The sequence below is a fragment of the Mycteria americana genome, chromosome 10 (genome assembly GCF_035582795.1).
Source record: "Mycteria americana isolate JAX WOST 10 ecotype Jacksonville Zoo and Gardens chromosome 10, USCA_MyAme_1.0, whole genome shotgun sequence".
Classification (NCBI taxonomy): domain Eukaryota; kingdom Metazoa; phylum Chordata; class Aves; order Ciconiiformes; family Ciconiidae; genus Mycteria; species Mycteria americana.
This window is the reverse complement of record NC_134374.1, coordinates 26,322,217-26,346,763: the sequence shown is the minus strand read 5'-3', so window position 1 is coordinate 26,346,763 and position 24,547 is coordinate 26,322,217. Positions and strand designations below refer to the sequence as shown.

The following is a 24,547-nucleotide window of genomic DNA, read 5'->3' as shown; positions in this document are numbered from 1 at the left end:
TGTAACGCCGCTCTGTAACGGAGAGGCACCCCGGAGCCGGTCAGCGCGGGCTCCCAGCCACGCCGAGGCTGCGGCGAGTGCGACCGGCCCCGGCCCCGGCCCCGGCCCCCGCCTGCCACGCCTGTCAGACAGGGCATGTGTGCGTGTACGTATATATACACATATGTATGCGGTGGCATTCACCACCAAGCCGTCAGCAGCGATTTCTGACAGCCTGCGTCTCCCGAAGAGGCGTGCAGGGAAATGGTTGCCATTTCTCTTTTGGTAGCGAGAGCCCTGCTTCTGATCTCATGCGTGCCGCAGCCCTCCACCTTTACAGCTGTAAGCGATGTATCCGTGATTTACCATCCTCCAAATAAAATCCTGACGAAGTTGGTTAGTATCCTTACACAACAGAAACTATGAAGAAAAAGATGAAGCCGCCCGTTTGCCGGTTCGTGCCCCGACCAGCCGCGTGCCTGGCTCAGGGCACGGGCAGGGCGCAGGTATGGGCCGGCCGCGGGCCAGGAGAAAAAAGGGGTCTGGGGATGCTGAGGAAGGGCGGAGAAGCCTGGGCACGTCTCCGAAGACACGCGTGACAAACACGCTTATGGCACAAGACGTTCTGTGCTGCCAAATGAATGCTGGGCTGCCGAGCCTGTCAAAAACGAGGAGAAGTTGACTTTCGTCTCCAGTCCCGCGTGGAAGCCTACCTGCTCCCCGCTCAGCCGCTTGTGCCCGCTCGCGGCCCGGTGCCGCCAGCCTCCCCCCGGGCGCGGGGCTCGCTGCAGGAGGGCAGCACAGAACGGCTCTTGGGGTCTGAGCTTCTGAGCGTGGAGCCGGAGGCTGCTCTGCGAACGGCTGTGTCTGCAAAGGAAGGGAAGGAGAAGAGAAGGGATTTCCACCCATGTTCCTGCTGTTTGTTCCTGTTCTCCCCCCCTCCTGGCTCGGTGCACGGAGGGCTGAGCTGTGGCAGGAGTCTCCCTGGACACCCAGCAGCACCCTGAAACTTCCGTCCTCGTTTTCAGGTTGCATTTCGCTTTTTACGGTCCTCTGCGCCAGGGGAGAGCGAGGCGGGGACAGTGCCAGGCACAAAGCTGGGAGCTCTCTGGAGGCAGAAATCCTCGGATGTTCTCCGTCTGCTAAAATTCTGGAACGGAGAGAAAGGAAGATGCTGCACGTTAGTAAAGATGCTTCACCCCGTGTAGCTGTTGTGCTGGGTACCCAGAAAGGAGGAGGAGGAGAGAGGAGGCAGGGAGGATGAGGGCACATCCCCCCTCTCTGTATTGTGCTGCTCGGCACGTGTCGGGCTCTCCCACCGTGGATGCGTGGGGCTGCAACGCACCTCAGGGTAGACTGGGCAGAGATACACTATTGGCTATTGCGTATGCCGTGTGTCAGCCGGCAGGCTGTAGATAGCACAGGGAAAGCGGGGACCACTCAGTCTCTGAGCAAAGCTGCTTCAGTGTATTGCTCAGAGACACTTTGAGGATGGAAAGAAAAGGGAAAGGCTGCCCTTGCTCTTTTGATTCTGAGGAGCCCTGAAAACTCCTGGGAAACGAAGACCTGAGGGAGGAAGGACCATGTGGAAAACCAGTAAAGCGGATTTCCAAGGGGAAGTTGTGGGCGAGAAGCAGAACAGTGCCCAAAAGGAAACGTTCACGAGGATTTCTTCCTAGTGCAGAAAGAAAGTGTTTGGGGATCTCTGGTATTTCAGCATCTGAATCAGCTCCTGTATATAGGACGTCTGGGACCGAAAACGAACAGCAGCTGGAGAGTCCCCGGAGCAAAGCTCACGTGTAATCGGCCCAGGAAGAAGGACCCATTTATCAACTCTTTTATGTAGTTTGCAACCACGGGGCAGATTTTTAAAATGCGAGCGTGTGTGTTTCCTCCTGCAGCCGCTGACGGTAGCACCTGAGCTGCCGGGAAGGAGGGCAGAGAGGGCCGCGCAGCCTGCCTGGGGACACGGGCAGCGCCGGAGCTTTGCTTCCCAAGCCATGAGCAGGCACGCGTGGTTCCCTCTGCAGTACATCTCCAAGCCCTTCTGGAGAGCGGAGAATCACAACACGACCAACTTCTTCTCTGCGCTGTACGGCTTCCCTAACCAATCCTTCTTCCACAGCGATTTGGACCTGGAGGACCTGGGGGACTTTGACAGCGGGACCAAGTATGAGGGCGAGTCCCAGAGCCGGACGGTGAAGGCGCTGCTGATAGTAGCCTACTCCGTGATCATCTGCATCTCGCTCTTCGGCAACGTCCTGGTGTGCCACGTGGTGATCAAGAACAAAAGGATGCACTCTGCCACCAGCCTCTTCATCGTCAACCTGGCCGTTGCCGATGTGATGATCACCATTTTGAACACTCCCTTCACACTGGTGAGCATCTGTGTTTTGCTGGTGTCTGTGTGTCTGTCAGAGCTGTGTGTACGTGTATCGAGTGGGCCGGTAACAGGCTCATACGCAGAGTTTCTTTTCGGCTCTCCCCCCTCTCCCTTTGCCTCCTGGACCAGCTGCAGTCGTGCACTGTCCATAGTGTTCTTCTGCCTTCCAAAAGCAGTTCCCGAATTACCGCTTTGAATTCACCTTTTCTTAAATCGATGCTGTTTCTTCGGTGGGATTCCTCTGCCTTGCTCTGATGGGATTCGCATCCCTTAATCTGTTCAGGGAAAGGGTATGCCCTCTTAGGTGTTTGCACAACAGCCACACATTAGGCACACGTAATTAAATAACTGTCATCTCTCTCAGGAAACAGCTTTGCATCAACTTCAAAGGAACAGCAAATTGCTACAGTTTCAGTGACAGAGTCATTACTACTAGAGTTGTCTCTATGGGGAACTTATTAAATTAATTGCAAACAGATTAGCTAGCCTTGACTAATTTTCTGTGTGGACAGAAGTTTTGTAAGAAATGTGCTTTATTTCAAATTAATCTGCTTCCAGAGTGAGTTACATTAATTTGGAATAAATATTGCGCAGTCAGGAATAACAAGGGAGCGTGACAACAACCGTTATTTGGAATAATTTCCCCTGCAGAAAAGCCACAACAACTAACATCTCTCTGGGAACTCGTAAGAAATGCCGTGCTGCGCTTGCCGCTGCCGTCTCGGGGAGGCTTTAACCCCCCCGCCTCCCTCCCCTGCCCAAGAGCGGCTGGGCTCGCGCCCAGGCGGAGAGGGCTCCCGCACCCGCAGAGGTCAGTGCAGCGGGGCAGGCAGCCCGGCTTGCCGAGCGTGAGTTGCTCTTTCAACTGGAGGGTCAAATTTTCCTCTCGGTTTGTGTAAGTGAATTGGCAGCCCTGACATTGCTGCTGCTGCTGCGTCGCATGCGACGCGGCAAGAGGAGAGCTGGGCTTGGGGATCAGCGTGCGGGCTGCACCCTGCCTCCCAGCTCCGCGCTCTGTTTCGGAGCGTGGCTGGAAGCTGCCGGCCCCACGGGGCAGGTAGGCAGGGCTGCTCCACAGGCGGGCAGTCCCTAACGCAGACGTGTTACCTCGCCAGTTCAATGCCCGCAATGATTTTTCCTTCCATGAATTTATCTCGCTAAGCTTGGAACCCCTGCAGCTTTCAGCATCCACAAATTCAAATGTTTGAACGATGACAGACGCGCGACTGTTGTTAAGGAGGCAAGCGACTGTTTTTCCCTACAGAGCCTCATCAAGGAGCTGAGCTAAGATTTCTTTACATTTTCTAGAAGGACCACGTTACATGTACACATGTACACGTGCACACCCAAACACACAGAGCGCTCCTCGGGCGGATTTGTTTGTGCAGTAGAATAAATCTCACCTCTGTTTCAAAGCCTCTTGCATAGTCTCTGTTTCCTCAGAAAAACTGAGTATAATGCATCTAGAAAGCGTAAGGAAACTTTTATTAGTTTATGTTATTATAGCAATAGAAACAAGCATATAATATAATATATATGATATATAATTTTTATATTATATAATATCATATAATTATATAATAGTAATAGAAAATTATATTAGTTTATTAGTTTGTATTATTATAGTAATAGAAAAAATATTACAGCATTTCTTCCTCACCATGCTCCGGAGAAGCCTATTTGCTGCTCTTCAGATAATGCACACTGTTTGAATCCAGTTTTTCCTGGTCTTCAGGTGCGGTTTGTAAGCAGTACCTGGGTTTTTGGGAAGCTGATGTGCCACATCAGCCGGTTTGTTCAGTACTGCTCCGTTCATGTGTCCGTGCTGACCCTTGCTGCCATCGCTCTGGATCGGCATCAGGTATGCAATATACATCACCCCTATGTTTGCTAGAAAATAAGGTGCTAAATACATAGGTTTTTCCTCTTCTAATCCCAGCACCGGGAAACCTGCGTTGTCTGGGGAATCAAGGAACGGAAGGGAGAACTCTAGCTTTCATGGCAGTGGGCAAAACCACCACATTTTTTTACAGCGAGGGTGATCCAGCTCTGGAACAGGCTGCCCAGAGAGGCTGTGGAGTCTCTGTCCTCGGAGACGGTCAGATGGCAGCCGGCAGCGGTCCTGGGCAGCCTGCTCTGCCTGGCCCTGCTTTGCACGGGCAGCTGGACTGGGTGGTCTCCAGGGCTCCCTCCCCCTCAGCCACTCGGTGCCGTACGGCCCTGGAAGCATGGCGGGAATATATTCCGAAGGTCAAACACCAGCAAGCCGATGCGCTTTCTCAGCCTTTATTTATGAAGAGTCTCACAATTTTTAGGCTTGCCCCGTTATTTTGGGATGCCTGAGACTGGAAGTAGTGAGAAGTGTGTTAGCACTTCCAGTTCAAGGTGAGAAATTCTCCTCTCCTCCCCCCGCCCCGATACTTTTTTGGCGAATACCAACCAGGAAAACCTCACAATGAGTGCAGACCGAAGGCTTTCCTTGAAGTGTAATACGGTTTGTGATTTTGCTTAAGCTGATAAATGCTATGCACTGGCAGAGCAGATCCTACAAGGGCCGCTCTCGGGCAGGCTGTGTACATTTCTTGCAGTGCTGGAGACACAGAAACAGTTGTTACTGAAAAGCAATTTCACATGATAAATGACGTGGCTAGATTAAGTTCAAAACGATAACGATTCCACTCTGATCGTCTGGGATGTGCTCCATCTGGTGTCAGAAAATTACAGTGACTGCCAGAGTATACATCACCCGTTTCTGTGGGTTTTTACCACAAAAAGCAAACTTTTTTTGTGGTAAAAAAAGCAAAATGTGGTAGTCCGCCCATTCTATGTGCAACATTGCAGCTCCTGAAAGCCAAGCATTTTGATAATGATTCGTTTTAATCAGTAGATTCTGGGTTGATTGCAAAGCATGGCTAGGTACCCAGAAGTGTTTGTTTAATTCAGGGCAATCACAATACCTGCCCTGAAGTTCAGTGGAGCAGGTTCCTCAGAACTGGAACTAGCTAGTATGGCCCAAGGAGATAAAAATAGCAATCAGGAGATGTCACTGAGCACAGAGAAATCAACACTTGCCTCTAAAAATATTGCTAGTCCTGAGAGGTACCGGAGCAGACATATGCTCCAGGGGAGCTGTAGAAGCTCAATTAAGTAGATATTTATAATGAGACTAGAAAAGACGTGCATAAAATACCAAAGGCTTCATCAGCCAAGAGATCATTTGGATGACATGATAGGTCTATTTTTAATTATTGTTTCATCGCCTAATATAATCATCCGTAGCGCACGTAGCTCGACAGATATCTAACCATCATGATCGCTGAAGCTGATGTCACCCAAGCTGACGGGTGACACTGAGCGTGTTTCTCTGCTCAGGGCGCTGGGCCAGCAGTAGCCCTCAATACTTGCACAGCTCCTGGCATTGTCCAGCCCTCACGCTCTCCAAAGTCCTGCAGAAGGAGGCTCTCCTTTCTGCCTTTTAACGCCGGGGGGATGCAGAGCTGCTGCAGCGTGAGGCTGCAAGAGTGACCAAGTCGTTGTCGGATAAAGTAGCCCTCCTTAGCAGCAAACCCACCTGGACGACTCCATGCTGTAGCCAGCACTGCACGGGGTAAACTGTGACTACAGAAGGGACCAGCCTTCACGTCTGTTAGTGCTATGTTGGCCAAAGATTACATTCAGCCGTGGTTCTCAGGCATCTTGTCACTCTGTCTTGCAAGTCCACCAGATGCCAAATGTTGCGAGCGCCGTGGCTGCCATCCGTATTGGAGACCTTGTCTGTAGTAATTAGGAGACTTTTTGCACTCCCTACAGCACAAGCCAGAACAGCCGCTTGGCTTTCAGCTTGTGCCACACTTAATGTCCACGCTGAGTATTCCTCGCTGTCCTGGAACGCACACACGCTGTTTGCTTCTTACTCAGTGATCAGCGTGAAATGCTGGCTCCTGGACGTGGATGAAGCAAAGATGCATTCTTTTCTTCTAAAGCTTGCAGCTGGTTTTTATTAATTGAGGACGTTGTAAATTCTCGGGGTTGGTTGTGCTCTGCAGGTTATCATGCACCCTCTCAAGCCGCGCATGTCCATGGTGAAAGGAGGGATTTGCATCATTATCATCTGGGTTATGGCCAGCTGCTTCTCACTGCCTCATGCCATTTATCAGACTTTGACAAGATTTTATATCGGGTAAGACATTTACACAGTGCTTTTTTAATATGACATATGCAGTTTAATCAAAGTCCCACAGATTCTAAGGCACACGTCTCTCCATCTGTGTTATTAAAAAAGAAAGTGCGGTGAAGCAGAGACGTCTTCCTTCTCTTTGACTGGGCGGTGTGTTTCGCACAAAAGGACAATGGAAATCAATGGAATTGCTTCCCGGCGTGTTTGTTAGTTGATTTTGGCTCAGAGATTCAGCCCTGTAATTGGAGGCCGGCACAGAAGAGAGGTGCTCTTCATCATTAGAGGGCACAGATGTCAATATGGATTATTTTTTTCTTTTCCTGGGGATGTGTTTAAAGTATCTTCACTGGGGCCAAAGGTCAAACTTAAAGCAAAATTTTCCATTGAAAGTGGCACTTGTCCACGTTACCGAATGACTTCTGCTGTCTGTACCTTTACTGAAACTTGTAAGAACGTCTGAGATGTTTGTCCTCCAGGTGTTGTGTGCCTCTGGCAGTGGAATTGACAGTTCTTTCTCCCTTTGATCTTCAGGAACAGAACAATACGAATGGTCTGCCTCCCCAGCTTCCCTCCTCCTGCTGACCTTTTCTGGAAGTATTTGGACTTGACTACTTTTGTTCTGTTGTATGTCCTGCCCTTGCTTGTGATCTCCGTCACGTATACCATGGTGGCCAAGAAGCTCTGGCTGAGAAATGCCATCGGGGATCTCACCATGGAGCAATACTATGCCCATCAACGGAAAAAGAAGATGACGCTGAAGATGCTGATGGTGGTGGTGATCGTGTTTGCCGTATGCTGGTTCCCCCTGAACTGCTACGTGGTGTTGATCTCCTGTAGGGCCATCCACAGTAGCAATGCTCTGTACTTTGCTTTTCACTGGTTTGCCATGAGCAGCACTTGCTACAACCCCTTCATTTACTGTTGGCTGAATGAGAGCTTCAGATCTGAGTTGAAGTCCTTGCTGTGTGTGTGCCGGCGAAGGAGCGCAGCCCAGAGTCATGCTCTGCAGTCCATCTCCCCCCCTTTCAGGCATGCCTGGGTTGAGAACTGCCATTATAAAAGAGGCAGCGCCTGCCAGAAGGTGAAGGCGTCCTCCCAGAGGAACTCTGCAAAGACAGACATATCCAGTGTTCACCCAGTTGTGGCAGAAAGCTAAACCCTTAATCTGATGGCCAGGCAGCATCATGTTGTAACTGCAGAATCACAGGAAAAATTGAGTTGGAAAGGACTGCTGGAGGCCATCTAGTCCAACCTTCTGCCCACAGCAAGCTAACTTCAACGTTTGATTGGGTTGTTCAGGACCTTGTCCAGTCAGGTTTTCAAAAACCTCGGGGGATGGACTGCCCACACGTGGGCTCCAGAAGGAGGGGTGTCGAGTGAATTTTTCATCGGAACAGTCGGCAAAAATGAAGAGATTTCTTTAACAGCACACAAAATCTTTCATAGCCTAAGCAAATAAGGGAACCTACGCTGATTATACACATGCCAACGCATGCACTCTGTTTTAAAGTAGATCGCTGTTTATGCGTATAGAAACACTGTATTAATTCCTTCTTTTAATTTATTTGTAAGTTGTTCAAGACAATAACATTGATAGCCATTCTCATATGCATACCCAGCCCATCTCAGCCGCTTACTCTGCTGTTACGGAAATGCCGCAGCTTTGCCCGTCCGCCTCGCTGCGACCCAGGCGCGCTCCTTCCAGCACCGCAGACGGCCGCGCCTGCCGGTGGAGGGGGAGGTGTCGCAAAAATCACAACGGGAGCACAGCTTAGAAGCAGGACAGCAAAACCTCACTCCATTTTTGCAGGTGTTCTTCTTTCAGTGGCTTGTTTTGTTCTGTAAGGATTACTAGTGGTCACCTTAAAACACTGCTTATGCTGCAATCTGTGGTCAAGAAAGAAATTATGCAAGTGAGCTCATTCTCAAGCGCTAGCTAGCTGAGGAACCAACCCTTTTTTAAAACGTATACCACCCCTCATTTTGCTAAGGGCTAAACTAATGCCCACTCACCGAATACCACCAGCCACCCAATAAATAGAAATGGTTCCAGAGGAATTTTTCATTTTTGCACTTTCCACCACGCTTCTTTTTTGATGTATTTCTATTATCTACATAGGAGATACTAAATTGGAAGTCCAACGTTGACAGTCAAAATCATTTTATGGAGCTTGTACCAGTGGAGACACCAGTTTGGGTCTAATAGCATGACAGTCACGTCCACCGGTGCCAGCCAAGTTAAGCTGGTTGAGCTCAGGGCAGCTCCCCAGGCTGGATGACAACGGCCCGTTGGGTACATTCGGAGGAGGCCCTCGGGGACTGTGGACTTCAGAGACCAACCTCCCTCCCTCCCCTTCCAAATCAGGGGTGGTCAGTTGGCAGGCCAGGGATGGCAACTGGGCTGTGACCAGTTTCTCGAGCACTGGGAGCGCAGGCTCGCTGTAGGCAAGCAAACGGGCGGTATCGCTCCGTGTGCGAGGGAGGGTGGACGGCAGACTCACGTAAGGGCTGTAAGGTCCACACAAATATGCTGCACAAGTACAGCTCTTTACCTATGCCATGAAAACCTTCATGGTTAAGAACAGAAACAGCATGCGAGCACTCGGAGGTGGTGAAGTCTGAATCGCCTTGCCAGGCCGTATATGGAGACGAGAGGGGTGTTGGCCGGTAGGTACCTGTTCTGCTGATACGTGTAGGGCTGTGCTATAGCCTCTAGGCTTTCCCTCAAGGATGTCTCACACCATTATATTTCCTAAGAAAACTGTATATTGCCCTGTTTTAACATTGTTAACTGACATTTCTTTAGAGTAAAGTCTAAATTATTTTCCGTTTCAATAATACTTTATTTTTTACCAGCCCTCAAGATCTGTGTCCTCGGTGGCTTCGCTGTCAGACTGGCAGCCCTTCCCCGGCGCGCCAGCCGGTCGCTGTCCTGGAGCTCACCCGCCGGGCAGCAGCCGTGACTGCGTGGCCGCCGCTGCCGCCGCTGCACAGGGCACCCTGCTTTGCGTGAGGTGAACTGTAAGTGCTGGGAACAGAGCTGCAGTTTTTAAAACCAAAAGGCAGGAGACAGGAGAAGTTGGCACTAGATAAAAGGGTTCATTTGTAAACCTTTATACACTCCCCCGCTCAATAAAACTGAGCATCTGATAACGTGCCACAGCAATTGCCTCAAATACTGATACTTGCATTCCTGCTGCTCTTGGTGGTGAGCGAGTGCTTTCCGCAGCGTTTATCCTGTTTTGAGCAGGGGCTCTCCCTACGTCACGAAATAGCTGAGATTCCTCGGCTCGTGGGCAAGCGGCCTGCGGTGCCGGGACAGCCGGCGCTGGCAGCTGCTGGTCTGACGGGTCGTGGTGGGAGCCAGCCCCGGCATTTCAGAGCTGGATTTGGATCAGCAGCGAGACTATCAAGTGGGAGCGTGTGGCCAGCTTCGAACTAATGGCTGTGAAAATTCACCAAAGTTGCATTTTTCTCTTCCTCGGAAAGAATAACCAGTTTCCTTATTTGTGTCCATTCAGTGCTGGCTCGGCCTTCGTGATTGTGAAGGATTTAGCCTCAAAAGACAGTGAAAGAAAAATTAGTTTCATCCCTCCTATGCAAAATAATACTAATTACACTTCTACCGGTTGGCATTTCCACTGGAGACTGGCAGTTTGCTACAGCTGCAAATCTGAGTGAAAGCCTATTTGAATTTGGAAATCAAGGTGCTTTGATAGGTACAAAAATGTTGACGTGTGACCCGAGAATGTATTTGCATCTCAAAAAGAAACTGTGAAGCTGAGGAAAGAGAAGGGTAACACAAATCTTGCTTCTTCCGAAGACAATTGTGGGACGGGGAGAGGACAGAAGCACACCAGACGAGGAGCAGAGACCTCACACGGCTTGAGACGCCGCAAAGCACAGCGGCACGTCCGATGCTAGCGCGGCAAGTGAATGCTCCCCTCTTACAAGCGGCGGTCGCTCGTCCCTACCGCACGTCTGCAGGAATTACTCTGCAGAAGGATGCGCTTAGGGGAGGAAACGGAATTAGAAAAGTCTCTTCAGAGAACAAGCACCCAAGACGGAGACGACTTCTCTGATTCACCTACAAGAAATGTGTTTAACAGACTTCCTCCCGTGGGCTTTCGCATGTGAGCCTTTGTTTTGTTTACCCCAATAGAGAAGCGTAAGTGGAGATGTGAATGGAGCTGGCACAGGGGAGGCAGACATCTGTGTCTTTCATTTTATGTTACAAGTAAATAACAGCATAAGCCTGATATTACTACTAAGCTGGGGTTTTTACTGTCTGGAAAGCTTGGAATGCATAGCACTGCAAATGGCATTTCCATAATGTAACTGTCTGGAGGTTTCTATAAACAAAATGCCTCCTCTTAAAAAAACAAACAAACCACCAACCCAAATACAACATTGTTAGGGTGAGTAATTTAATGAAACATCCTCTCATTCAAATGTCCTCCTTTTTACGTTGGAAAAAAATCAATGACGTTAAATAACGCAGTTTGCACGTATATCCCAACGCGCTCCCAGAGAACTGCTAGAACTCATTACTCTGGAACAAAGCGAACAGAGTCTGTTCTTGCTACCCGTCTTTTTCGCAGGCCAGCAAGCCGGCTCTGGCTTCCTTCAGCCTTTGCACGCAGGGACGCACGCTGCACCCCAAGGCCTAGCCCACAGGCTGCCCGCGTGACGGCGGCGGGCGTGCAGAGGCGTCCCTCGCCTGGCAAGGCTTCTCGGAGGGACGGTTTGCTCCCAGATGGAAAGCTGACACTGGTTTCCTAACGGCACATCCTACGCTAACCCTTACGCGAGCAGCGCTCTCTGCAGTAAGGATCTGCAGCCTGGCAATGCTGAGCTGCCTCAAAGAAATAGTATTTCCTTGAGGTCGTTGTCAAAAGCTTATGGTTTTTTAAAAGTCTGGCAAACTTCGCCACCGTTATGTGCAACCTCCCGCTGGATGCTCTCGCTTTAATATGAGCTCTGTTAAAATTTCCGTATGGTTGTAATACAACAAGATTCGATTCACCAACGTTTTTTGGGGGCCGATAACAGCCAAATAAAATACCTGGTTTAGGACCCTCTCTCTCCTGGGGGTTTTATTGGAAAAAACAGAATTAACTTTAAAGTTTTGGAAGGGAGCTATCCCCTCTTGATTACATGCACGAGGATTAGCAGGAAAGCATAGACTGCTGCTCCTGACAGTCTCAAAACCATGACCGAAACTTACGTCTGCATGTGTTTTGACATCTTTCAGCGTGAAAAGCCCTTTGTAGAAAGCAGAGCTGTGATTACCCCGATGAGGAGTCAGCCGTGGACGTGTGCCTAGTATAAATGCCCTTTCGTTCCCATGCGTTTCATTGCAGCTCCATGCAGCAAACAGGTGGTCTCAGCAGCACTTCTCCTCGCCTGGGTGCCTCAATCTGGACAGGAGCATGGGCACATCTAACTTGAATTCAACTCTTATTCTCCAATAAACGCTTCCGTGAGCGGAAGCACAGCCCGATTTCTTGTGCACTTCTCCCAAGTGCTCCTGCCGGGATCCTCAGCCATCTCATGGGTCCCCTTCCCCTCGCTGGGGACCTCGCTCTCTCCCTCACCTGCCACCAAGCAAATAGGGTAGGAAACGGGCACCGCTGAGGCTGCTACATCTCTGTCACACTTCTTTGAAACTGGTTAATGGAGCCGTATTTGTTTGGGAGTAACTGCTTGGTAACAACACACGCGGTGTGATCGTGCACGACCTGGTCTCTTTGAGCAAAGCTGGAAGGACGATACCAAAGTCTCAGACGGGCAGCCCGGTTACTGAAGTTGCTACACCAATTCCCAGCTCCACACCTACTGAAAAAAAGCAATATGCCAAGTATAAAGCGCCCTACATCTACATTAAAGTAAGCCTTTAGTGTTCAAAGTGTTGAAATTAGGTGACCATACCAAAAGAAAAGAACATTTTATTGTCATCTCTGAAGAGCTGTTTCTTATAGCTCTCCTTTTGAAGACACTTTACAACCAGAATAATGAACCTGCAGCTGCGAATCATTTAACCACCTCTGATCAGCTCCGTGAAGCTCCAGAAGGGTCAGAAGACTCCCTTTCTTGCAAGGAGTCTGATACGCGTAAATATTTTAAGTCACTGAATACAGTGATGTGAATATGGACACCCAGCGATGAGGCTAAGGACCACACAGTATCACAGCCGAGGCGTTTTGTCCAGTCGTTTGTACTAGAAGTGGTTCAGGCAGAGTAAAGATCCTTTCTGTATGACTTTGGTGCGAAACCCTTTTAGAAAGGGTTCACGCAACTCACGCGTAGGAGGGTGCCCAGGAGACACAGAGCAGCACAGCCCGCCTCCCCCTCCGCCCCACGCCACCCAGCGCAGAGGACGCCGGACACACAAGGAGCTGAGCGTGAGCGCGGGCAGAGCACCCGCTCCCAGGGTCCTGCGGCCCACGCCGCCCACGCCGCCCACGCCTGCGCTGGGCAGAGAGCGAGGGGAGCGGCTTTCCCACGCCTCCCACTGCCCCGCTCGGACTACGCTGGCGCAGCAGGGAAAGAAGCAAATGTCTTTGTTTCATGCTGAAAGCAATGGCTGCCATCCCGGATACTGACCTGCGCGCCTGGGTTGGGGCTCAGTGTTTTATAGCATCTGACAGAGGTTTAATAGCATATGATGGTGTGAAATGCGCTGTGAAGCCAGAGCAAGACCTCTGTAAAAGAGGTTCCATGAAAACGGGTTTTTTTTCTCACTTGGAAATAAAAGATATGCTCTTACGAAAGCTCAGTGAAGAACGATACTGTCACGCGGCACCACAGAAACACCCGTCATTCTGAGTAACATAGGTAAACCAAGTTTGGCACTAAATAACTTCTTTTCATATGGAACTGTCTTCTTCATGTGCACACAGTCTGTGCCATACCACATAATGCTGCAGAAACAACCTTATCTCTTTTCTATATAATACTTGAAAAAAAAACCCCAGAGGTCTAAAACCGACATTGCTTCAGATGGGTGTTTTCTCCTCCTCTAGCAAAAGCTAAAAGTAACAAAAGCTGTTTCTTTTCCTTCCTCCGTAACTTGACTCAAAGGTCCGTAAATTCGAAGGAAAAGCCCTGGCTGATTTCAGGCAGGTCTGCGTCACGCATCCGGCACCGCAGGCGGCGTGGTCGCTCTGCGACTTGCCCCAGCGAGGGAGGGAAAGGCGGAGTAGGTGTCCGCACGTTCTCCTGGTGCAGGAGGCAATGCACAGGCCGGGGGGAATTAGTCACATCCTGCGCTATCGGAACTGCACCAGTTAATGGGGTTCACTTCACAGTACCATTAAAGCGCAAAGCATTGTGGCTCTCTCCTAATCAAGACCAAATGCCTTTATTTTGAAAAACAGGGAGACGTAGAAAGAGAGAGGTGTACGTCAGCGAGAGGGATGGGGAAATATATCCATCCACAGAGGGTCGCTCTCATCGGGGCTTTAACTGTGAGAAGATGAAGTCTGAAGGTTCACTCGCAAGGCGCGCTCCCTCCCAAGCACCTGACTATAAACATGCCAGAATGGTAACCTAAATTTAGACTCAGTTTAGGATTATTGCTATTCCTAAAAAATCCAGTGCTCATTGTGTAGGAGATAAGCTTGCAGTGGAGTAATTATTAGCTAACTGTGTAATTATTAAGCTGGTACAACTAACAGCAACTTCACTTCTGCTGGTGACTTTGTCCATTTTTTGAATTTTTGATCACTGACTCAGATTCAAGAATTGCTCCTTGTTGATGATTTTTTCCTTTGCAAGAAAGGTGTTAACTCTCACGATGCCATTATTTGCCCAGAGCTTGGTGTCTGGGAAGGTGGGGAAGAGTGGACCTGATATTTTACATGACAAAATGAGAAGTCATTCTTTTTCTTCCTAGGAGAACAAAATTCTCAGCTTTATCAAGTGGAAAACCCTCACCTGTGGCATCTGCACTGACACTTAAGATGTCCCTAATTCATTTTTGTTTTTAATATTCTCCTGACAAGAAGTGGACAAGAGTAAATGGGATTTGTACCGACATTCATCTCAGAAATCTGGTGTAAAGCTGTCCCATTGATCGCTTAAAATCCCACAGGCTGTTTATTGGCAAGGTGCTGTTCTGGGTATGCCACCACAAAGAAAGAAGTGAAAGCACGTCTTCAAAACCAGACGCCGCATGATGGAGAGCCAGGAGGGGACCGAGCTGCTGGCAGCTCATGAAGGGTCTGCGGTCTGGGAGGGTGGCACACCCACGTGCTGTGCTATGTCTCATCACTCCCCCACTGTAAATCCCAAGGCCTGGAAGATCGGAGTCTCTTTTTCAGCTGGAATGTGTCACGCTGAGGTCCTGACATTATTGAAGGTCTTGTAATTCTTTATAAGATTAGCGTTACCAGCACTGCTCATTTATTTTACTTCTACAACTGCACTTCGCTGTGTCAGCTGTTTCACTTCCGTTCGTTCGCTAAAATGCAGTGGTTTATTTCTCTTGTGGTTTGCTTTGCTTTGTTCCGGAATATTTTGACGAGGTATGGAACAGACTTTTCAAGTGAGAAAAACCGATTGCCCCGGTCACTGCCAATGCAAACGTTCTGACCGACCTGCCGTAACTTGGAGTTACCTCCTGTAGGTTTTGCCTTGCTGATTCAAAGCTCACTTAGCACCTTATTTCCCAAAGGAAGGTTTACCTTAAATAAGCATGAAAATACAGCAGGTGTCATCTACATAAGGGCTTCCCTGAAACCCAGAGCTGAGATACTAATGATTAGTGACTGGTTCTGACTCAGAGCCACCGAGAAGCACAAGAGCCGGTATCTGTAAACAGAATAACGAGGTTCGGGATGTTCCCAGTAATACTCCATTTACTGGAGTACTCCTACTAAAGAACCATATTAATAAAGTTTTCTTGTAGCATGTTGAGAGAGAAGGAAGCTGCTTTCTTCTTTTTGCATTATCCCTACTTCAGACAAATGTTTGCCTTACATTTTAACTTTGCAACTTGGTCCAAATGTTCGGTCTGTTTTTAGGGTAGGGAAAAACCCCCGGTGTCCCGGGGCTGTGAATGACTCGGCAGGGAAGAGCGCGGGTCCCTCTTGGTGTCTGCTTCACACGTGACACCCACCCGCTGTTGTGTTGAGTGTGTCAGAGCAGCGTGGCAATGAGAGAAAGCAAAAAGTGTCCGAGGCAAGGAGGGAGCAAAAATGTTGTTCCGTGAAACCATATTTTTGTTTAAAATGCATAGAGTCCAAAGGGGAGGAAGACTGTTCCGAGGATCAGATCAAAGTGGCTTTGAGAACTCCCTGTTAATGAACAAGCGTCCAAGAGTCCTGGTATTCCTGTAGCTTTGTGCTCGGGTTCAAGCCTTTTGGGGTAAATGCCATTTCCTGCTCTTCCAGAAGCACAGGGAATCGGTGTCCAGCCTTGGCAGTCTTCACGGTGGGAGCGCGAGCGGCTGCCCGAAGGGCAGGGCGTTGCGGTCCCCACCTGCGCTCCTGCGTCGGGGGGGTCTTGGCTGGTCTTCTCCTGGCTGCGGGGGGGATTTCACAACCCGCCCCTATCCCACCTTCCAGCATCTGCGGACACCGAGCCCCAACTACGGGCTGGGGTGAAAGGTGATTTTTAGACCGGAGAGCAAGGCCTGGAATAACATTTACACCGCCAGCTTTGCTGCAGCCGCTGAAGTGCCCTCGGTGACAGGGAGGCGAGGCCCAGCCGTCAGCACTTGCGTTCCCCTGCTCCCTCCCCACAGATGTCGGAAGGGCGGGCGCCTGGCTCCAGCATTGCCCGGGTCCGGTGGGGTTCACAACGCACGTCCGGTGGGGTTCGGTAAGCGCGGCAATAACGCGACGGCTCCGACTCCAGCCTCGCCTGCCACCGGCACGAGGAACTTCTGAGTCGTGCAAGCGCAGGCCGTGGCTGGCAGAGCCAGGGCGCTGGGGTGGCCGGCAAGAAGAAACAGGAGGGTGGATGAGAAACGTTTCCTCGGGTAAGAATAAACACATCAGGGGAACAGCCTGCCTGGATTTCCGCAGCACGAGGGGCAGATTTCTGGTAATTTCATCAACAAGTTTAGAATCAGCTCTGATCCCAGCACAGGACAAAATTAAGCTATGGGCCGCCAGGTCCCTGTTCCAGTGTGTTGCTTTGAAAGGTACGTTGGTGCAGGAGCTGCTGTTAAGCTGACCGTGTTCTCTGCCGTCAGCACGCGTCACCGGCCGCCATTGTGCTGCCTTTGCGAGGGAGGAAAGCGCAAGAGGAGAGGGAAGAACACACACCACACTGAGGAGAACTGACAGGGCTGAGCCCCACGCTGAGGGGAGACACCAGGGCTGAGCAGAGACACCAGGGCTGAACCCCATGCTGAGGGGAGACACCAGGGCTGAACCCCCACGCTGAGCAGAGACACCAGGGCTGAGCCCCACGCTGAGCAGAGACACCAGGGCTGAACCCCACGCTGAGGGGAGACACCAGGGCTGAGCCCCACGCTGAGCAGAGACACCAGGGCTGAACCCCCACGCTGAGCAGAGACACCAGGGCTGAGCCCCACGCTGAGCAGAGACACCAGGGCTGAGCCCCACGCTGAGCAGAGACACCAGGGCTGAGCCCCACGCTGAGGGGAGACACCAGGGCTGAGCCCCACGCTGAGCAGAGACACCAGGGCTGAGCCCCACGCAGCCACCGGCTTCCCAAGGGCGCTGACAACCGCCCCGTGGGAGGCGCCAGGGGGCGCTGCGGCACCGGCCCCGCCGCGGGTGTGCGGGGCTGCGGGGGGGCTGCGGGGGCTGGGGAGGGCTGGGGGGGGCAGGGGGCTGGGGGGCTGTAGTGGGCTGGGGGGCTGTAGTGGGCTGGGAAGGGCGGGGGGCTGTGGGGGGCTGCGGGGAGCCCCCCCCACCTCACTGCCCGCAGCCGCAGCTCTGCGAGGGGCAGCGGCCGCGGCAGAGGCCAAGCAAGTTACCCGGCAGACTTGTTGCTTCCAGGGAAGCTGGGCTGCGGGCCCAGTGCCTCTGCCCCCTCACAACGGCAGCCCCGAAGGGGCCGGTGAAGAGTGGCACTCCAAGTATTACCTAGAGCCTGGTGGAGATGGCATCTGACGAGGCGTTGCTGGCCGCGGTCAGGCGTGGGCAAGACCGAAACAGCATTGCAAGGTCAGGAGAAGTGAAAACGGATGTCAAGCATTACATCTGCCCATAGCAGCCTCTGGGACCAAGAAGATGTTCAAGTGGCTGACCTGGTGCTACCCCCACCCGGGAGAAGTGGTCCCCTCGCTGCCTTCCTCCGAGGGGTCTGGTACCGAGAGCAGAAACAGCCAGCAAGGGATGGAGAGAAGCCTGGAAAGAAAGAAGCCTGTCCTCTAAATCATGACCTGAGATGGGCAACTTTATTAATTTTCAAGCTGCTTTGGCAATGGAAAGTGGGACGAAGGCTATCGTACACGCAGCCCTCGTTAAACTGCTGGTTTTCGGTAGTGCTATAGCGGTATGAGTGAAGAGGGATTTCTCAGAGAATTTGAAAAATCATATCAAAATATAATTAGGGACTTGAGAAATATCATACGAACTTGGGCACCTATTTGGAGCACTTCAGTCATCTACAACAGGAGATGAGATTATCGATATACGATAAGAGATTATTTGTGCGTGTGCATGCATGTCCCTGGAAGTTCACCTGCGACTCAAGAAACCCAAGGTCCTGATAAACCAGACAACCATCCTTTTTCAGGGGCATGCCTCCGTTTAAATCACTTGTTGCTAATGCCAGCGCTGTAATTCTGGAGCTTTGCCTACTGCCTTGGCAGAGATCTCTTGGGCCTCAGACATAATATACATCTGAGGAGTTCTGTATCTAAGTTAAAAGAACGCATTAAAATAAATAAGATAAGGTAGCCTGGCCTCGGGTTCCTAATGCAGCCGAGCTGGATAACTACACCGAGTCCCGAGTTCCCAGAACTGATAGCACAGATCGGCAGAGGAAGTGGAGCGATTGTGTTTGAAACACTTCACTGACAGATCTTAACCAGCCAGCCTGGCAGAGAGGACTTTGGCAGGGGCTTTTGTGCTCACAACCATAGAAAACAATCAATAGAAAAGCTTAACTTCCTGGACCTATGCTGAATACTAAGTTACCAAAAGAGTACCTCATTATTATACTACTTTTTACAAGGAAGCCGTGGGCAGAGGAAATGTGACTCACTACAAACACTGGGATAAAAAGGCACTGTGCAAATGAACAAATCAAGCACTTGCAAGCAAGCTCCGCTGAGTGCCACTGTCACATTCCTGTTGAGTCTCAGGACATTTCAGGATCCACTCCAAAAGTTCTTCGTTATTCATATGACTAAAAATAGGGCTCGATGACTAAATTGCAATGGTCAGCCAAAGCAGGGAGTAGCCAAATACCGCTGATACACCGAACTTAAAACTTTGGACTCGTCCAAAAGAGACAAGGTAGGTGACAGGTTTCCGGTGAAGTTGAACTAAATGTTGACGGTATCAGTTTGCGTCCTCTGACATAACGTCTCTCTTTCCAGCTTATGATTTGTTAGTAATAATATTGCACCTAAATATACACAAAAGCCCACGACTGGAAAACACTTGCCCTGGGGAAGTTAAAACAAACAGATGAATCCCACAGATATTTTTCCCTGTCATTAGCATGTCTTCCAGAGTTTCATCGCCGCTCCGAAGGCTGTTTTGAACAACGTGCCAACTCTTTTCTCCATTTCTTCTCGTAAGTGGGCATCCTGTCTTTTGTCCACTCTTCTCCCGAGTCCTCTGCATTAGTCTCAAAATCACAAGGCTCGGTATTTTTTTATATGGAAAGCGCAATGTATGCAAGGTTTGTTCCCATCAGCTGACAGAAGAAAGGATGCTAAGATCATAGTGCTATGCAGAAAGTACTGGAAAAGGAGGTGTTGGCTTAGTCTTGTGAGAATAATTTAAAAAGTGACAACTTTAAAAAGACTATGGAGGAGTAAAAAAGTAGAGTAATGTCCCTCTTTGTCATAGGAGTGAATGACCGATGCTGAGATACAGAGGTTGGACTGATTCGGGAGGACCAGAAGGAAGAGAAAGGGCATGTGGCTGTACGGGACCACAGGAGAAACAGGCTTGTGTGCCTCGTTCCAGCTTTTCTCCCGGCACTCGGGGCGGCTGAGTCACGCCGTTAACGCCCGTGAAGAGATGGAAAAAGGAAGGCAGCGAGACTTGCCCACCGCGGCACAGAGGCAGCTGGCAGCGAGACCACGGCCGCCGTGGGGTCAGCCTGCTCCGGAGCAGCGCCCCGCGCCCCAGGGGCCCGCAGCAGCTGCAGCGAGGGACCCCACAGAGGCTGCGTCACTTCAAAAACGTCCTGAGAAAACAAAGAAAACTTCTCCTGTCAGTGCAACAAGTCTGACAGAAAAACAGCCGGGGGTCCACGGTGGCGTTTTCAGCGCCTCCGACAGACTCGCTCTGCTGTGACTTTCACAGGCGCTCGCTCGCTTGCACGTCTCTGCTGTTCTGCACTCCCCTGGCATGGGGGTCATTTCCCTTAACGCTGCCTGGGGAGCGGAGGGATGTGGTTCAGTGACGCTAAACCTGAACGTGTAGGGGGGACAGCCTCACGTGTCTAGGCTGAAATTGCTCTTCCCAAAGCTCGTTGCCCTGCGTGTTTCTGGAAAACTGTTCCCCCCAGGGTGAGCAGCGAGGTACAACTAGTGCAGCCATCTAATCTAGCAGCTGAAAAAAAACTTGACAAGGTCCTGAACCCTCCTGAGCTTTGAGATCCTTTTTAGGATCACCTTCTTAGGGAACACCTCAAAAACGGTATCAGGGCCCTGCACAGCCCCGGGCAAAGCTCTGTTTGAAGAAGAAGCAGACCAAGGAGCTTTTTAAAAGAGTGTCAACTCCAAAAGAGATGTAACAGAAATGAAAGTGGTCAGGGGTCCTTTCTGCCCATTGTATCGTGGCTGGTCCCGGGCTGCAGTCCAGCGATCGTCTGTCCGGCTGCAGCTAACATCACACCATCTCTTAGGAAGGCGCTTTCTTTCCTACACTTCTACGGCCCGGACCATGCCAGCTCCCTGGATTTACTGTCCGTCTCCCTGTCCTTGCAGGAGCCGTAAGTGCCTTTGCTGCAGGTCTGCCGCCGTGCTGGGCTGTGCCGGGGAGGCTGGCACCGGGTGCCCAGCCGGACCCGCACGGCAGCGAGCCCCACAGCCGCAGCCTGGGCAAGGGCGCGACACCCTCCCGTGCAGCGGGCGTCAGGGCTGTGAAGCTGCTCTGCCACCCCCAGCCAGCGTGCTGGCAGGCGCGGGAGGGGGGCACAGACACCTTACAACCATGACCCCACTGCAGAATGCGCTGGCACTTTCTGTTCCGGGGGAGCTCTTTTCCCATGCGTGAAATGGCGGCGGTGGTGCTTGTTTCCACAGTGCTTTGTGGAGAGAAGATACCAGGTAAGCAGCTTCTGTTGGGAGCGGAGGAAAACTAAACAGTGGTGCTGCGAGGCCAAGGCTGGCTTGAGCAAAAGCTGGCGATGCTCCCGAGGGGAATCAGGCCATGCTGTGGTCCGTGGGACCTGTGGCAGAAGCCCTGCCTCTCTCCCTCGCCTCAGCCACACGGCAGCAGACGCCTTTCAGGAGAGTGCCGCTCGCGCGGGGCTCCCGGGCTGGTGCTGGCTGGTGCTGGCAGGCTGCGAAGGACCCCCAGGTCACCTCCCCTCCTTCCCGGGGTCGGCAGAGCTGTCACCATCCACGGCCGCGCACCTGCCGAAAGCCTGCTCCGGCGGGGACCGGGCATCGAGGGCTGCTCGGAGAGCCCGGGCTGCTCTGCCGCTGCCTGCCCAGCCCATCTCCTGCCCCGCTGCAGGACAGCTGCCCGGGCGCAACCGGCCTGCCGCTCGCTCGGATTTGTTTCGGAAAAAGGCGTGAGCAGGGGATGGGGGAAAGAGCTGAAGGCAAGATCTGCTGTGAGTCTCTGCACAGGTCACAGTACAGAGAGGGAAACTGAGGCGCCGGGGAAGGACGGGGCCCAGCCGCGGCCGGCAGCGGGGCTCGGCTGTCCCCGCGCGCCAGCCCCGTGGCACACCGCAAGGGAAGCGGTGCCGGCTCCCACGCTAAAACGTCGCTCGCTTCCTCACCTCGCTCATTTCCCGTATCGCATCCATCAAAATCCCATTTTCTCGCCCCTGTTTTAGCATCTGAAAGCCGAAGACATAAACTTCAGTCAGCTCTTTCGAATTAATGTCTTGGTAAAGCTTTTCTGAAGGAGTAGGGTAGAGCTCAAACCCGCACCTCACTAACACCTACTCACCTTCAATATTGTGAGTAATTACTTAATATTTGCAGAAGTTCTGTGAATGCTTTAAGTGACGAATACTGCGATTAGTTGCCATTAACTTTTCTTTCTCCTCTTTCTTCTGCCTAAAGCTCCTGCCGTGTTTAGCGACAAGGGTCACATTCAACCACGCGCTCCCCGGGAGCTGGTACCTCAACACAAAAGCCCTGCAGGGAACAAGGCATGGCTCGCTGTGTACGGAAAGGTGGCAGAATCAGACCACAAATAACTTACTACAAATCATTACTTGTTACCACAGCTTTCGGGAAAGGAACAAAACATTTCCCTGGCTGTGTAGCCGAATTAATAGAGCCTTTGCCGTAGCCTGCTGTACCACAGCTAAACGCGGGTCCCAGCGAGCCTTTCTGGAGATGCACCCGAGCCTGCCGCGCAGCAGACCAGCCTGCCCGGAGCAGGCACCGCGCGCCCAGCCAGCCTGCCTGCGGCGACCGCCCTTCCCAGGGAATGGCCTCTGCCTCTCGCTGCCCGAGGATGAGACTACAGGGGATATCGCTTGGCCCGACCTCGCAGAACTTCACGTGTCGCATGCCAGTGGTCCCGGAGCAGAGGTTATTGGTTGCGTTAACACCTGCAGCATATTACCCTATTGTACGTGCCTCCAGGGTATTTTTTGAGTTTCCAGATGTGGGATCAGGTCTTTCTGCTAATCTCTTGGGAGAGTGCTTCCTTCTTGTTACATGAACGCAAGTGGGAAAAAGGTTTCATCACTTCATTTTGTATGAAAAGCTACAAAGCTTTCAACTAAAGTGTGTTGTAAAAGCAAACCACACAATTCTCATTATGTATTTCTTCTTTTTTTTCTCCTTTTTTCTTTTAGATAGAAATAACAATCAGAAGCATTATTAAAAATGCTTTGAATCTGCCATCATCTCGAGTTGGAATGACACTCCTGACAGCTGCTGTATCGCACATTGCCAGCTCCTGCTTTCAAGAGTTGTATAATTTACAATGTTTGTACTTACTCAGGAAGGTCATCAAAAAGTTAAAAGTTGATAAAATCAGAAAAATGTCAGCCAAACAGGATTACTCACAGCCACTTACCCAGGCTGCACTCCTTGTGTTTGGAGAGATGTTTCAGGGCTCGGAGGCTAAAGCCGGGGCTTTGCAGGAAGGAACAACTTTGCCCAAATCCCAGAATTGTTCCTTTTCTCCACTCTCCAACACACTCCAGAGTTAAAGCGGACTTCTGGTGAGGGGTCACCCCCAAAGATTTTTATCCTGCGTGAGATGAAGGTGATGAGAGTGCCCTATATGTTGCCTAAACACACAGAAACCCTTCCTGGGGCTTAGCAGGCTTCACCGTGCATAGAGCCTGGGGAAAGCACGGCGTCATTACTGTCAGGACGGATGACAATGGATCAGATGGCTGATTAGGGCTCACTCCTTTAAAAAATCAGGACTTTTTTTCAAAGTATATTTTGAAAAAATATATATACATGCTTTTAGGTTACAAAGTGCTGGCAGATGGCTGGGATGCCACGGGAGATTGTGGCATCAATCTCCCATCTTGAGTAACGTGAGAAAAGGAATCAAAGCTTATTGAAGACAGTGACCCTGCCGGGTGCGATGGTGGCGATCCCCTTCAGGTGTCGGCTGCGGGTGTCCCCCGAGCAAGCTGCAGCTCATCACCTGATCACCCAGGGCTTATTTCTAGGAGTCTGCTCCCCCAGCTCCTTTCTGGTTCCTCAGCATGCTGCTTTCCTCCCCCTGCTCCCAGCAGACGGCCAGATCCATTGCATCCAGCTCCCAGAGAAGGGTGAGCTTGTTGCCACAAAGTGGCTTATTTTATTTTTTTTTCATGCCTCTTTCCCAATTTCCTGAGTTGGTCTCCTGCCCTGCAGGACAGATAATGATAGGCTTGCCTTAAGAAACTTAAGAGAATAGCTATTAAGATATTAAGCCAGATTCCTGTGTGTCTTGTTGTCACGATATGTACCAAAAGGTATTTTGGGGAAACATCCTTGATTTAGAGAGAGCCTGGCACTGTGAAGTGTGAGTCCAGGTACAACCGGGTAACAGAAATTCAAGGACCGTTTGCCTTCCCCCGTGTCTCCAAGAACAGGTTTCAGACGTGTTCTGGGGGACCTCTTCTTGGGATTAGGGGTGTGCTTTGGTTTCTTGCTCTCTCTGCTGGGAAGAGCTGATTCCACCCTGGGGCTCGCTGCTAGGGCTGGAAGTTGACATGATAATTTTGCTTCAATTGTGGTTCCTCTTTTGAAGAGAAAAAACCCCCTCAAATCTTGCCGCAGAATGTCTGTTCTCTCCTGGAAGATTTTTTTTTCAGTCTATGTTTTAGCCTTTGCTGGTTTGGATCCTGACTGTGAACTGTATGTGAATTGAGTCATGCCATTGCAATTAAATACTGTTGTGCCTTTCTTCAGTTTGCTGAAGCTGGCTGGGCTTTCAGGCAGCAGTTCCCAAAGCAAGGTACCTAGCAACATGCAGTTTGTGATCTTTTCAGTCTAGGGAACTCGTGCGATGTGCTGATGTCCCTGGTAATTACCGTGTGTGTATATAAATGTCGGTTCAATCTTCTTTGTGGTCCGAGACTTTTGGATGAACTAAATGTTCATCTATGATGACAAATGTTCTTTCCTATGATAGCAAATGCCTGTCTATTAAAACACTTCTTGTCCTCCTTACCACGGTGCCCTCGTGTCTCCCTGAAGAGAC

General features: G+C 50.9%; 1 protein-coding gene and 2 long non-coding RNA genes across 4 annotated transcripts; 2 read left to right on the top strand and 1 right to left on the bottom strand.

Annotated features, from left to right (window-relative positions):
• The first annotated feature begins 1,409 nt into the window (after positions 1-1,409).
• LOC142415034 (G-protein coupled receptor 83-like) lies at positions 1,410-9,519 on the top strand. 2 transcript variants are annotated; one of them, XR_012777275.1, is made up of 5 exons: positions 1,410-2,357; positions 4,098-4,223; positions 6,409-6,542; positions 7,071-8,349; positions 9,396-9,519. XR_012777275.1 is itself a non-coding variant. In XM_075512978.1 (4 exons), the coding sequence occupies exons 1-4, from the start codon at positions 1,980-1,982 to the stop codon at positions 7,693-7,695; spliced, it is 1,263 nt and encodes a 420-aa protein (XP_075369093.1). In that variant the 5' UTR covers positions 1,410-1,979; the 3' UTR covers positions 7,696-8,377. The 2 variants fall into 2 exon arrangements, 1 of the variants encoding a protein (XP_075369093.1); XM_075512978.1 differs by lacking the exon at positions 9,396-9,519 and having other exon boundaries at positions 7,071-8,377.
• Positions 3,772-11,899, bottom strand: LOC142415035 (uncharacterized). Its single transcript, XR_012777276.1, has 4 exons — positions 11,767-11,899; positions 9,393-10,096; positions 4,023-8,426; positions 3,772-3,825 (listed from the first exon to the last, which is right to left on the bottom strand). It is a non-coding gene; the product is annotated as an uncharacterized LOC142415035 (long non-coding RNA).
• A 5,700-nt stretch (positions 11,900-17,599) lies between these two features.
• Positions 17,600-24,517, top strand: LOC142415321 (uncharacterized). Its single transcript, XR_012777375.1, has 2 exons — positions 17,600-18,982; positions 22,113-24,517. It is a non-coding gene; the product is annotated as an uncharacterized LOC142415321 (long non-coding RNA).
• Positions 24,518-24,547: the final 30 nt, after the last annotated feature.